This window comes from Natrix helvetica, assembly GCF_964273705.1.
Source record: "Natrix helvetica genome assembly, chromosome: 3".
In the NCBI taxonomy this organism is placed as follows: Eukaryota; Metazoa; Chordata; class Lepidosauria; order Squamata; family Natricidae; genus Natrix; species Natrix helvetica.
In genome coordinates, this window is record NC_138549.1 from 67,004,541 (window position 1) to 67,018,830 (window position 14,290).

Consider the following 14,290-nt stretch of genomic DNA (forward strand, 5'->3'; position numbering starts at 1 on the left):
AATGATATTAATACTTCGCCTGATCTTGATTTTATCCCTGTTAATGCAGCCTAGGACTGTCTTGGCTTTTTTTTGGCAGCTGCAGCACACTCATATTTAAGCGACTGTCCACTAGGGCTACCAAGATCCCTTTCACAATTACTACTATTCAGCAAGGTACCACCTATACTGTACCTGTGCATTTGGTTTTTCTTGCCTAAATGTAGAACCTTACTTTTTCCACCACTGATTTTCATTTTATTAGATACTGCCCAGTGTTCAAGTCTGTCAAGATTCTTCTATATCTTGAGCCTATCTTCTGGAGTGTTGGCTATTCCTGCCATCTTAGTGTCATCTGCAAATTTGATGAGTTCCTCTTCTATCCCTTCATCTAAGTCACTGAGGAAGTTATTAAAGAGTACTGGGCCTAAGACAGAGTCTTCAGGCACCCCAGTGCATACTTCCCTCCATGTATTTTTTTTTGTCTAGACCTGCCATAGCCATGTTCAGAAATAATAAACATTTCATTTTCTGACTACAGTTACCATCCATGTGAATCTTTGAGCCTCAACAACATAAATGTGTTACCAATTCGACTACTTCTCCTATTTACACTGGGTTGGCATTGCCTATTGACATTGCCTTAGGGATTTACGTTGATCAACAGACTGTCTTTTGCCTCTATTCTTTTACCTTCCAGAAGAGGTTCTTTAGGAGGCATCGGCATATGTGGATTTCTCTCGGCAATTTTTATCTCAAGTTCTTCCAACTTCTCCTATACCAGGCCTCTTGATATACGATGCATATTAATTAAAAAGTGTATTGGGTGACTTACATCTATTAGATTCACTTTCCTCCCTGCAAAACTGCCTCTACGTCTTGTTGTTTTTCTAGATCTGTGAATTTTGAAAAATTTAAAATTCTAGCCAGGTGTAAAAAAATAAATAAAAGGCGAAGCTAAGCTAAAAGCATTCCTGAATAGGATTGCCTAACTTCCCCTCACCCCTCCTCACGTCTGCTGCCTCAAAATGCTCTTCGATAGACTGCGGTAGGAAAAAGATCTGGCCTTGAAGTGTAGAGTTACAGGCTGTAAATTTGTTAAGAACATACTTGGGCCCGTCAAGGGGGATACTATTTGAATGAGATTCCCTGGGCCACATTGGGCACCTTTCTCCCACCCCGCCGGCCCTCCTCCCGCTGGACGGCTCCACTGAGCCGTCTCCATGGCAACTCGAGAGCCCTGCTAAACAGGCAAGGCTTTGGGAGCAGCCCGTTCCTGCGGTTAGCGGGAAGGATTGTTGGTTGGATTCCCTGGTATGCAGCTTCCAGCAGCCAAAAAATCCCGTCCTGGCTCCCAAGGCGAAGACTTTCCTCGTACACAGCTGGCTGGCTGGAAGGAGCAGAGGGGTAGGGAGGAGGGGGGGAAAGTGGGAGGAGAGGTCATAGCGCTGCTGAGAGAAGAGTTACTCCAACTCCAGCCGAGGAGGCGGTCCCCCCCCCCCTCCTTCGCCTGTCTTCGCATCTCGCTTGCTTTGAGGGAGGTGAGGCGCCGAAAGCCCCCGCCGGAAGCTCCGTTTCTGCTTCGCCAGACGGGCTGAGGCCTAAGGGGGCTCTCGTGGTTCACTTCAGCTGAACTTTGGCAGAGCCGTAGATCTCAACCCCCCTCCCCTTTCCCCGAGGAGCATCGGAGGCTTAAGCTGCTCTGCACTCTATCGCTTGTTCTCGGCTCCAAATGCCGCTCTGAGGCCTCTTGCCAGAGTCATCATTAACAAGCACTTTCCCCCGCTAATGAACAGCCTGAGCGATCATAGCGGGGGACGTCAGAAAGCCGGACAAAATATCGGCAACTTTCATTTGAAATGATGATTTCCCCACCTCGGAAAGCCGGAAGGAACAAGCTAGAAGAAAGTCCTCTCTTTTCTGTTTGTTTTTGTTTTGAAGAGTTAATTTAGTGCCTCCTTTCTTCGGTAGCCGTTCTCTGAGAAATGGGCTGCCATTCTCACAAACCTTTATGGCTTGGATGGACTTAGGAGCAATGTCTTCCCAAGAAGGTGAGTTTTAGGAAGAGGCACTGATGCCCTCCCTTCCTCTTCCCCTTCCTTTCCCAAGAAGGAACTTCCCAAAGCTGGGTGAGTATCTCTGTTGGTCTCCTTAGGAGATGGTAACGTTGTTGCTCTTCCGTGGAAACTTTTCATCTGCTGCTCTTTTCTTACTAAGTGCATGGGAAAAAGTTTTCCCTAGTTACAATCTGGACAAAGATTGGAAGGAGAATGCCCCATAAATTTTATGGATTTAAGGATTTGAGCTCAGTGAGGTCCCTAATCAAAAAGTGTTGAGTGTTAAATCAATAATGTTGCAGTCCTCTATAGAAAAGGGAGTCTTTCTAGTGTGGGGGAGTTGACATCTTTCTTAGTTTGGGTGTAGGCAAATTTCCTCTACAACTTCTTTGGAAGGCAGCCTGGCCCCAGAGACAGAGTTGCTGAAATTATTACTGAGCCATGTCCAATATTTCCAAGAGTTCGGCCCTTAATTTTACTCATGAAGTAGAACGGTCCTCTCTTTTACTTTGCTCCTCAGCTTCAATTCCACACTTTCACACCTTGCTCCTGAAATATGCTTCAGGGCACACTTCCTTTAACTTTTTCCCCAGTAACATCCCTTTTTAAGCTGGTAAATATGTTTCATTCCAAGGAATCTCAAATGTCTTCCAAGCCACTCTACCTTGGAAGGAATCAATTTTAATTACCTTATAGTAACTTGTTATAACCTTATAATATAGTGACCCAGGGCATTATGTCCAATGGCCAGAAGCAAGCTTTTGTGATGTAATAACTTCAGACATATACTTGTTTTAATAAGTATAGATATATACTTAGAACCATGCCTGCCTGCTGGGATGTGGTGTGTAGGAACTGAATAAGGGAAAAGTTTAGGGCCCTGAAAAATAATGGGGCTCTCTTGGTCTTCCAAATGATTAGCAGAACCAGAGCAGACTAAGTAAAATCTTAGTATACAAAATAAACATACACAATTGGAAAATTTTAATTTGTATAAACTGTGCAGGTTGTACAGTTCAGATTTTCTTGGCAAAAATATAGTGTAAAGTTAATGCAGTTATTTAAATATTTTAGCATGTAATAGAAGCTTTGTTGTCGGCAGTAATGAGAAAGGACTTTAGTGCACCAGAGTTTTTTCCCCTGTAAGGAAATTAGAATATAGCCTACATAATTAATGGAATGTGAATTTGCTGGAGGTCAGATTATATTGTATAGAATTTTGCATACTTTGTGAAGCACTAGTATTTTTAGTATACAGTTCTGTACAAAGGTCTCCAGATAGAAGGTGTCAGCCCATTCTAAAAGATATTAACTTTGGAAAATATTCCCAAGCAAAGCAAGCAGATTTGTTAAAACAATTTTTGTTTTTCCCCCAGAAGGTTTGTTACTAGCTGGACACGAGACCATGGAGGAAAGTTTCTCTACTGAAAAAAGAATAGGCAGCATAAAGCAGTGTGCTAAAAATACTTCTAGACCCAAACAGCCTGACAAGTGCTCTGAACATGTAAATAATTTTTCTCTTAGTGGGCCAACTTGGATTCCAGTGGGACAGAAAGGGTCTGTAAGTAAGTCCACCTCTGTTTTGCAGTCCAAGGTTAAAGCTCTTAAAGAGAAAAGGAACCTCATAAACAAGCGAACTGAAGCAACATTGCAGGAAGAGGCTTCTCTAAGGAAGCTTAAAGCATGGAAGGGAAAGCCATCAACAGGCCCTGTTCTTCAGAACACAGTAGTGGAGCCACAAGCTCAAATCCGCACTTACTTGACAGATGTGCTGCTGGACAGCACTGAGTATCCACATCAGATGCACGAGGAATTTCAGGGAACAAGCCTTCCAGATCCATACATCAATGATTTTGAAACCCAATCTATGGCAACGGGAGAGCCCACAGGCATGAGCCCACCAAAGGAATTCAGGAGGCTCCCAGGAAGAAACATACCAGATAAAAAGAGTTCTTCAGGAAGCTCCACGAAAAAGGTACCCTTAAGTGCCATCTCTGGAACTGGCTCGTTAAAGGACCTTTCCTTTATCCCAACATCTTTTGAAGAAACAAATGGTAGAGAAGACCATCTAATTCAGCCTAAGGAGTTTGACAGCAATTCTATGAAAAAGAATGACAGTTCTGAGGTGGCATCACTTGGGAGGATTTGGAGAACAGAGAGCGGGGACAGTCTTGGCAGTAGCAGCAGCAATGTCAGTACTTTGTCTTTAGCAGACAGAGTGGAAAGAAACAGGACAAAGTTGCAGGAGATGCTGAGCACATCACAGTTGAACAGAAGTTATTCGCAGGAATCTCATACTTTGGATACTTATCGGAAGGAGACCCAAGACCTTGGGCCTAATAGTGGTAGGTTGATATGATGAAAATGGAGTAATAAAAATCTTTGTAATTTGGCTAGGTGATATTACATCTATTACAGTAGAGAATCTGTTACATAACCAGATTTCTGCAGCTCCTTCTCCATTTATTTTGCAGGGATCATCTTTTAGGTTATCCTACTGTTGGGCTTACATATAAATTTTGGGGTTTTTTAACCCCTTTCTCTGGATCTCCAAGAGAAGTAAAATCTGATGATAAAACCAAAACCATTTGCCGTTGGATTTGACCTTTTCTCCTGTGTTTTATACACATCCCTTACATCTATTGATAATGGTCTTTGATTTTCTGTGGGATTGTAACAAAGAAGAAAATGTAAAACTAATTACATTTTAATTGTGGTTCAGATCAATCCCTCCATTTAAAAAAGAGACAAAAAATGAAAAATGATTGGTTTTAAACTCAATAGGTAGGGAAAAGGAGGGCAACATAGAAACAGTATGAACTTGAATCCTGACATTTCCCTGTGTGTTTTTCTCATGCTATTACGGGAATACTTGGAAATGTTGACAATTAGTTAAAATCTTTCTAGTCATTCTAATAGACATGGTGTCAAATGTATATGTAAGTATGCAAGTGAGTTTTCAGCATCCTTAAAATAGGATGATGAGATAAGGAAGTATACCTGTGAAGTTAGTTGAGATAATTTGAGTGAAACTTTTAAATCTGATATTGAAAACAAGTGAATAAAAGTATAAACTACTTTTTAAATTTTGATTTGTTGGCTTGACAATTGACATGTAGTCTTCTATTCAATGTGATATTTGCATGACACTTCAATTCATACCATTTAACACTGTGCCCTTTTCAAAAATTATTCAAAATAGTTGCTTCTGTTCATGTCCAAGCATGAGAACAGCATCTCCTATTCATTCAAATAGCCCAATGTTTTCTAGGATCTCACACAAGACTTAAAGAAGGCACAAAGTAGCCTGGAAAAAAAATGAGCTGCTTTAAATATTACAGTGAACATTCTGAAATATCTGAAGCATTTCTGAATATTTTTTTGAAATATCAACAGCTCCAGTAACAATTTCCATGGGCATATTGATAGTCTATAGCTAAAGTGGCCTAGAGGTGAAGACACTCAACTCCCATTTGTATTTATATTGTATTGACTATACTACTGGTATACCTATAGTACCTCATTTTAACAACTTTAATTAATGAAATATTGACATGGGTAACCTAATTCTAGTAAACTTAGACATTCCCTGTTTATCTACTTTGTACTTTACTTTTCCTCCCCCTCCTCTTTCTCCTTATCTTAGAAAATCTTAATGTAAATAAGTAAATAATTTAAATAATTATGGCTGGTGACAGATACCTCCTTTGTAGGGAAATTATTGAGTGTGGATGACCAAAAAGATCACTAGGTCCACATTCACATGAAAAAAAATGGATAAAATCAGCATTGAAGATTTATCTTTTTAATGTCCTGCTATGTTTCTTGGGACTAAAATGAACAAAATTAATTAAGTACTTCTTTTATCACATGATTACAGAGATTGTGCCAAATGATGGAGCCTGGGATTCTAACGTCTCCTTACAAGATTCTGAAGGCTGTCGGTAAGATTACAGAGCTATTAAACTAAGGTTGTTTGTTTGATTATGTGCCATCAAGTCATTTTTGACTCCTAGTGACCATGTAGATTTTCTCTATGAAGAGCTGTATCTAACGTGGTCTTTCAGGTCTTCCAGTAAGCAGGAGTGTAAAAATGGCAGTCGGCGGGCCGGATGCGTCACATGCAGGCCACACCCACCCCAGCTCCACGAAGGGGAAAAAAGTCATGAAATGTTACGTCACGTAATGGCAACGTTACCTCATGAGTTTGACACCTGTTCAATAGTGCATCTATTGCCTTTGTCATTAAGTCTACCCATCCTACTGCTTACCCTTTTTGTTTTGTTTCTTCCACCTTCCCCAACATTAGAGACTTTTCCAGTCTTTGCATAATGTATTCAGAATAGGATAATTTGATCCTGATCATTTATGTCTTGAGTGAGAAACCTGGATAGATTTGTTCAATTATTCATTGATTTTTTTTCCTAAATGACAATGGCCATTATTACAATATATCTTAAAACTCATGAGTGAAGGCAAATATATGTATCCCAGGATAATGTTGCAGGATCCATTCCAAATCTTCGGAACTTCTCTCTCACCAGGATGTGTGGTCACCAGGAGTCTGAAAGCTCGGAAGACTAAAACTCTGGTCCAGATGATTGACCCAGATTGGATCCTGCAATATCTTAACACTTTTTCAGTTTGGCATTTGCTCTAAATATACATTTATCAAAATACATGTAGGAAAAAAGGCTAATTTCTTTGACACACAAAGAATCCTTGAACACCTTGAATCACATTAGGGATTCTGAAAAAAGAGAGAATGATTATTGTTGGTCCAAAAGGCACAATTTAGTTATTTTCTAACGTTCCACTCCTTCTTCTTGCTTTTGATGGTTTACCTAATCCTAGGGGAAAAAATATCAGAACTCTGTATTTTAATTCAGAGCTGAAAGGCTTTGTTCCTGTGATTCTGGAGGGCTGGAAGTCACTTAACATGTCCTTCCTCATTGCTCCTTTTACAGAGACACGTGTACCAGATTTATTCTCCCTCTGATCAGCAGATATCCTGGGCATTCAGACTTGACCTATGCCCAGATGCTGCTGATAGAACTCTTTTATTACAGAGCATATGGCTAGTTTTGTACAGCAGCATATAACATCTGCTGGAACCTGCTGTGCCAAGTTCCTTCAACACAGATGTGTTTTGTATGGTCTTAGATTTTATCACATTTTATGTAATTTTACATGGAGTTTAGATACCATCATATTTTTCTAATTTTAGATGTTATCACATTTTATATGGTAACTTCCTTAAAGCCTAAACATAAATTGCTCCTTTTAGACTTCGCTCATGGATTCTAGTAGGTTGTTTCATAGATGGATTTTAATTTTGTCTTAAAATTTATACATTTGTCTCCTAGGATAAATTTATAAGTACTCACAAAATGCTCGTGGGTACATTGTACCTCTTTCAGACTGTAATAAGTTGACTGAACTGAAATAATTGAGAATTGAGGGGAAATGTTTGCAAAGTGGCACCATAGAACAGCTATAAGCAAAGCTTTGATACTAGAAAGCATGTGCAGAATTTTGAGAGCAAAATTATGGATTTGCTGGCAGATTGGCCTACTCATAAGATTGGAAGGCCCAAAATACTAGCATCACTATGAACTGTTAAGTTGCCTTTTCATGAATGGCATCTAACTCCCTGGGATGTCATCTGCCTTTCCAGATTATTTCAGTTTTTTATTCTGGACAGACAGCATCACTTCCAAACTAAGCATTGAATTGCAGCAATCCAGTTTTTATGCATTTTAGCAATGTTTAAGGAACCTAGGTGGAACTCACAGCTATTTTATAAATGAAGATCTTGTCCTAGTGGTTGATATTTTGCTTTGCAACATTTCCCAATTAATATTTTTGAACTAAGAAACAGCAACAATAAAAACCATGATAAAGAGGGAGTTTTAGGAAAAGGTGTTTATGGGATCATTTTCTGAATTTGGCAACTAAAGTTGGAAGACAAGGAAACATTGGTGTAGATTTGTGTTTATTTGAGTTTAATGTACTATCTTGAAATGACACTTCTGTAATTGACTTTCATATCAAATTTGTGAATATGATAAGAGATTTGTATCGAATATAAACAATTTTAAAATGAGCAAAGGATAGTATTCTAAAAATAGAGGACATGCAATGCTGCAAATACTTAGCATTCATTTCTAGGAAATGTATGTAGAATATTTGAATTGAAATATTTTTTCTAATGTCAAATCAAATGTCAAATCAAATATAGCTCTAAAATGATATAATTAACTCATATATAGCTGTTTGCCATGCACCCTTCCCTCTTGAATTTATAAATATCTGCAATTTTTATACTTGAGAACTAGCAAAGCTTCGAACAAAATACATACCTGTGCATCATTTCCCTTTTAAATCTAAAGTGTTACATTGATTAGACCAGTGGTTCTCAACCTTTCCAATGCTGCGACCCTTTAATATAGTTCCTCATGTTGTGGTGACCCCCAACCATAAAATTGGTGTCTCGGTTCCTAAGACCATCGAAAATATGTGTTTTCTGATGGTCTTAGGCAACCCCTGTAAAAGGGTCATTCGATCCCCAAAGGGGTCCCGACCCACAGGTTGAGAACCACTGGATTAGACTAAGCAATACTTGGGCTTTGAACATTTTACTTAAGATTTTATAAAGTATTGTGTTAATAGACTAGACTCAGTAAAATTATAGATAATATTAATATCCAATTTTACCCAAATAGTAGATAAAAAGAAATATTAGTATTTAATGTTACCCAAATAGGTAACAATATATACAGATTAGTCATCCTGTCATAAAATGATGACCTTCTGACAGCATGTCCTTATCTTTTTATTTTTTTTTATTAAATTTCAAAAAAGTATAAAATGCAACAAAAGAAAGAAAAAAGAATTAGAAAGTGGGATAGAGAGAAAACAAAATCATGACGTGTATTGTATAACATGTTATATTATATAACAGACAGCATTTCTATCATCAAAAAAAGTCAAAATCATTATAATTCAAGGTTTAATGAGATATCCTTATGAATAGGCAGCAGAATTTGGTAACTTGATAGCTTATCAAAATAAAATAGAATGTATACTGTAAAATATCTTGGGAAATATTTTTAAAGTTATTGAAGTAATAATTCTTTTGATTAGAATACAATATGCAGCATAAAAATGCTCCTAATTCAGTTTTGCTTGAGTCAAATGGCATAATCCCAGTATAATATTTTTTTTTCTGAATCCACATTCCAAGATTGTTGAGGGGAAAGCGTTAAAGAGCTTGCAAGAAAGCTCCATTAATAGTTGGCTTAATTCACTTTGAAGCCAGTAGTGTTGAGCCATTGCTTAATTATTTCTTCGGCCTTATAAGCCTAAAATAACCCACCATTTAGGTATATAATTGTCCCTTATGCTTATTGTAAATAGCTCAGTAGAATCCTCTCTAGCAAACAATGTTACCTTGTTGGACCCAGGAATCATGCCTTCTCTGTGGCAACACAGTTCCTGTGGAACACCATCCTCCCTGAGTCATTGAGGCTGTGAGGATGGCCATCTATTTATTAGCTTCATATCTCTCCTGGTTGGTTAACACATCTTGGAAGGCAGGTGATTTGATTTCAAGTGGTTGTGAATTCAATCTTGAGTGAAGGGGTCATTCCATTATCTCTTAAAAAGGCAGTAGTCTCTTTGATGGGAATAGGATTGGGCTGCAGCTTCAGAGGACCCTGAAGTAAATGATTTATGTGGACCCCTTTTAATTAGGCTTCAGGCCTTGATTATGGTACTGAGGTGGCATTGATCACCCAGGTATATAATCTTTGGCAAATTCAAGATGGAATTAAAGAGACTGTTTGAGGCTGAACTGGTCCTAAAGCACCCCAACCCCGATGAGCCATTTGTGATCCAAGTAGAGCCACTCTGGGCCTTCTTTAGCTTTTGGTAGCTTTCCTCCAAGACAGAGTGGCTGTGGTTCCCGGCTTCCCGATTCAATCAGCATACTCCATCGCTGACCATCGGGGATGAGCAATTAGCCCCGGTGGAAGGGGCGCGCAACTTGGGCGTCCTCCTTGACGATCGGCTGACCTTAGAAGATCACGTGGCGGCCGTGGCAAGGGGGGCGTTCCACCAGGTTCGCCTCGTGCGCCAGTTGCGGCCCCTTTTGGACCGGGAGGCCTTGCGCACAGTCACTCACGCGCTGGTGACGTCCCGCCTGGACTACTGTAACGCTCTCTACATGGGGCTCCCCTTGAGGTGCGCCCGGAGACTGCAGTTGGTCCAGAATGCAGCCGCGCGGGTTATTATGGGGAGATCGAGATTCTCCCATATAACACCTATCCTGCGCGAGCTGCACTGGCTTCCTGTGGCCTACCGGGTGCGCTTCAAGGTACTGGTTACCATCTTCAAAGCGCTCCATGGCACAGGGCCTAGTTACCTGCGGGATCGCGTCCTGTCCCATACATCCCTGCGACCCACTCGCTCACACAGGGAGGGGCTACTCCGGGTGCCGTCCTCTAGAGAGTGCCGGGGGGCGGTGCCCAGGAGTAGGGCCTTCTCTGTGGTGGGCCCTACCCTTTGGAATGACCTCCCCCCAGACATCCGGACAACAACCGATCTTCGCTCCTTCCGTATGAAGCTGAAGACCTACCTGTTTTGTCAAGCCGGCCTGGCATAACGTTACAATCTTGCCACCCCAGGTCATTTTATAATGGGAAATTTTGTTTTTAATATTTTTGGGTTTTAAACTTTGTAAGTATGCTTATTTATGGACTTATTTTTACCTCCTCTGCACGATATATGGTGCTATCTTGATTATTGCTCTGTACGTCGCCCCGAGTCCCTGTGGGGAGAGGGGGCGACTAATAAGTTCAATAAAATAAATAAATAAATAAATAAATAATAACTATTGATCATGGTGTCCTTCTGGACCAGCTCAAGGAATTGCAAGGGGAGAGGCACAATTGTTGAGGTGATTCTTCTCCCTCTTCAGCCTGATTTTGGTGAGGGGAAGGGATCCAGTATAGTTATGCTAGAGCTCTTTAAAGGTGTTTTTTTTAAATCACTAATGGATGCATTGATCAGGTGTTTAGGGGCCATTATGCATATTCAGTCAAACAACCTCTTCTACTGGCTGCATTGGGATATTTTTATGACATATGCCTATAGACTGTATACTAACTTGTCATATCAATTATAATGTCCTATGACTAATAAACACTAATTTGATTTGTGATACCACCATCTTCCCTCAAGGTTGAGGTCTTACAACTTTCTGTAAAATAGCAATAAGGAATCAGTAATCTTAAATTATTCCTGTTATCTTTCTTTTCTCTAGTTTGCCCATTCCATGTTAACCTCACAGCTCTAGATTAGGATGATTCCATTGGGATAGTATCTCAGAGAGATTCATGTGGTACCATTTGGGAACTACATTTTGTTATTAAAGGTAAATGACCACTCTCATTCCTGGCTAAAATTTATGGATGGATAGACTTGGAGACCGCACTATAAGAAATTATATTGTAATCTGCAGCTGACAATTTATCATCTGAGTAGGATACGAATTGGCCAGAGTGGTCACTCAGGATAACTACATTCAGAATAAATAAATCCAATTGGAATGACATTTACACAACCCATATGCTAGAATACTCTTATTGTCCAAGGAGGACCTTGAAGACAGAGTAGGCCCTTTGCCAGCTCTGGGGACCAATTTTGAAAATGCATAAATGACTTCATTTGAGAGGCCCATTTAGTCTTTAAATCACCTCTTATAATCATGTAAGTTTCTCGGTGCAGATCTTTTCAGTATGTAATATTGTATATCACTCTAGGTCAGCATTATCCAAAAACTATTGCTGTGGAGAGCTGAGGCTTGAAGCAATGGCTTGCCAAATGCCACAATAACTGGTTTATGGCCAAAGCAAAATTTCAATAATTGAATTATTATGCTCCATTAACTCTAATGATAAATCATTTGGTGGGCCTGAACGGAGCAAACTTTTTGTGCGAAGAGTCATGCATAGTTGTCCATTCGTAAATACAATGATGCAGGAATAACAAGATCTTTGTCGTGTTATTACAGTGCAAGCTTCGCCCTTTTGCACTTGTGTTGTGACATTGCAAAATAGATTTAATCACTTACCCTATTCCTGTAATGCTAGTAGAAGTCACATTCCGTAATCACTAGTCACTGGTTGTGTTCTATTTTGCTTAGTATGCCATAGGACCTATTCAAAAATCATCAGGGCAGAGCTGGGTTAGAAGGGAAAAACAGTAAGGCAAAGAGTACAAGTTAGAAATTAATTTGTAATAACCACAAACATTCATTTATTTTTGATGTCCCCAAATCATCCAGAAAAATGCATAAAATTCTTAGTACAGAGGTCAGCATGTTTCCATGTATAATGTATGTTCAAGTATTACATATAATGGAAGCTGCAATATATATTCCAAATACAAATCAAATGTTGTATTTGTCATCAAATAGGGCATTTGAACAAAAGAAAATGTCCAACTTAAAAGGCAGAAAGGTCAGTTGGAAAATATTTCTGAAATTTGACTTTATATAAACTTCATCCTAAATGTTAAATCAAGACTTGTTTGGTGCACTTGTTAAGGCAACGGGTTAGAAATTGGGAAACTGAGTTCTGTTCCTGCTTAAGTATGAAATGAGCTGAGCGACCTTAAGCCAGTCATTTTCTCTCAGTCCTAGGAAGCATACAATGTCAAACCCTTTCTGGGGGGAAAAAATAACCAAGTGAACTGCAAGGATTAGTTCAGGCAGTTGCCAGTAGTCAACACTGACTCAAAGGCATGCCAAAGATGCTTAGTAGATACAAACTTTTACAAGTATTTTATTGTGCCAAACCAAATAAAGAGAGCTAAGCAGAGCTAATAAAATGATATCTAAATATATTTTTAAAAGAAAAAGGAGATGGAAAAAGAGGTCTGGAGATTCATTTCATATAAAGAACAATTCCAAACATTTGATCAAATTGCTTGTTCCTTCTATTATCTCTAAACCAAACACCTAACTCAAGGTTAATGGGGCATACATAGCAACAGTGGAGAGCTGCAAAGATTGGGGGTCTCTTTGGAGAGATGTTTGGTACTTTCTTTTTCTCTTTGTGACTCCCTACAAGGAAGTAATCCACAGGGCACTATGAGTTCAATTCCTGACAGAGGATTTGAGCCCCATAGATATATCCATGGCTATGTATGCCTGAGGAGTCCCAAATAAGGGCAACAGCTGTCATGTGCTGCCTCCTAGTGAACAGCATAAGTAAACCACCTGATAGGGTACACCATTTTTAAAAATGGAGAAATTCCTCCCCCTCTCCCCAAGAGGGAAAGGGGAAGTCACATAAAATTTCATAAAACAAGGGCAGGACCTATGTGACTTCAGTATGGTTTGAGAGATTACAAAAAGGCAAGGTGGGTTGTATATGTGATTCCAAAGATGAACTTTACAAAATGAAGATTTCTGAAACTACATTCAAGAATTTTCTTTATTAGAATAGTGTTATTTGGGATGATAAGGCTCCCACCTAGTTAGCCTTCTGGAAGATAGCATTACATTCCTTTGGGCCATTCTTTCTCTCAGCATGATCTACCTCCTAGGTGAGGTATCTATTCTGAATGAAAGGCTAAATATGATATCTCCGGGGAGAGGGGGCGGTCTAGAAATCAAATCAAATAAATAAAAATAAATAAATAAATATACATAGATAAGCAGGCACTCCTGGAAGCATGATGTATCTCATTGGAGGGGCTTCTTTAAGCTCAATGTCTGAAGAATTTTAAGGAAAGTATGATATTCCAAATAGGTTGCCAAATATCATTGGAGACCTGCTTTATCTCTTCATATCTGAAAGATACCTACAAAAACAAGCTCTATGCATATTACTAGCCCCCATGTGCAATTACATTCCAGGCTGAAAGAGTTAAATTTGAATCAGCCAAAGTGACTCACTAAGCTGATTAAAGTAATTGTAAATATTATGATCAAGACAAATAGGAAATGTCTGAGTGTGTTGGTAAACTCTGTAGGGGGAGAAAAAAAGGGGTCACATGATAAGAGGGCAAACCATAATAGGGCAAATGTTTAAAGAAGCAGCGGCTTCTACCGGTATATATTTTAGGAATAATGAAAAGCAGACGTAGTATTAATAGGGGAGGAATTAATTACCTGAAGAAAGAAGGATAATATTATAATAAATTTATAATTGTAAAAAGATATTGTAATTTGTCTAAATAAAAAT

At 39.2% G+C, this 14,290-nt stretch overlaps 1 protein-coding gene across 3 annotated transcripts in view; it reads left to right on the plus strand.

The window, feature by feature from the left end:
• Positions 1–1,340: 1,340 nt before the first annotated feature.
• KIAA1614 overlaps positions 1,341–14,290 on the plus strand; it is a 39,366-nt gene continuing 26,416 nt past the window's right edge. The window contains exons 1-3 of one of the 3 annotated variants that reach the window (XM_081946037.1): positions 1,341–2,030; positions 3,413–4,381; positions 5,917–5,980. In XM_081946037.1, the coding sequence (XP_081802163.1) occupies positions 1,991–2,030; positions 3,413–4,381; positions 5,917–5,980 (1,073 nt within the window). In that variant the 5' untranslated portion in view covers positions 1,341–1,990. The remainder of the gene's footprint in view (positions 2,031–3,412; positions 4,382–5,916; positions 5,981–14,290) is intronic. The other 2 variants (XM_081946036.1, XM_081946035.1) reach the window with 2 other exon arrangements.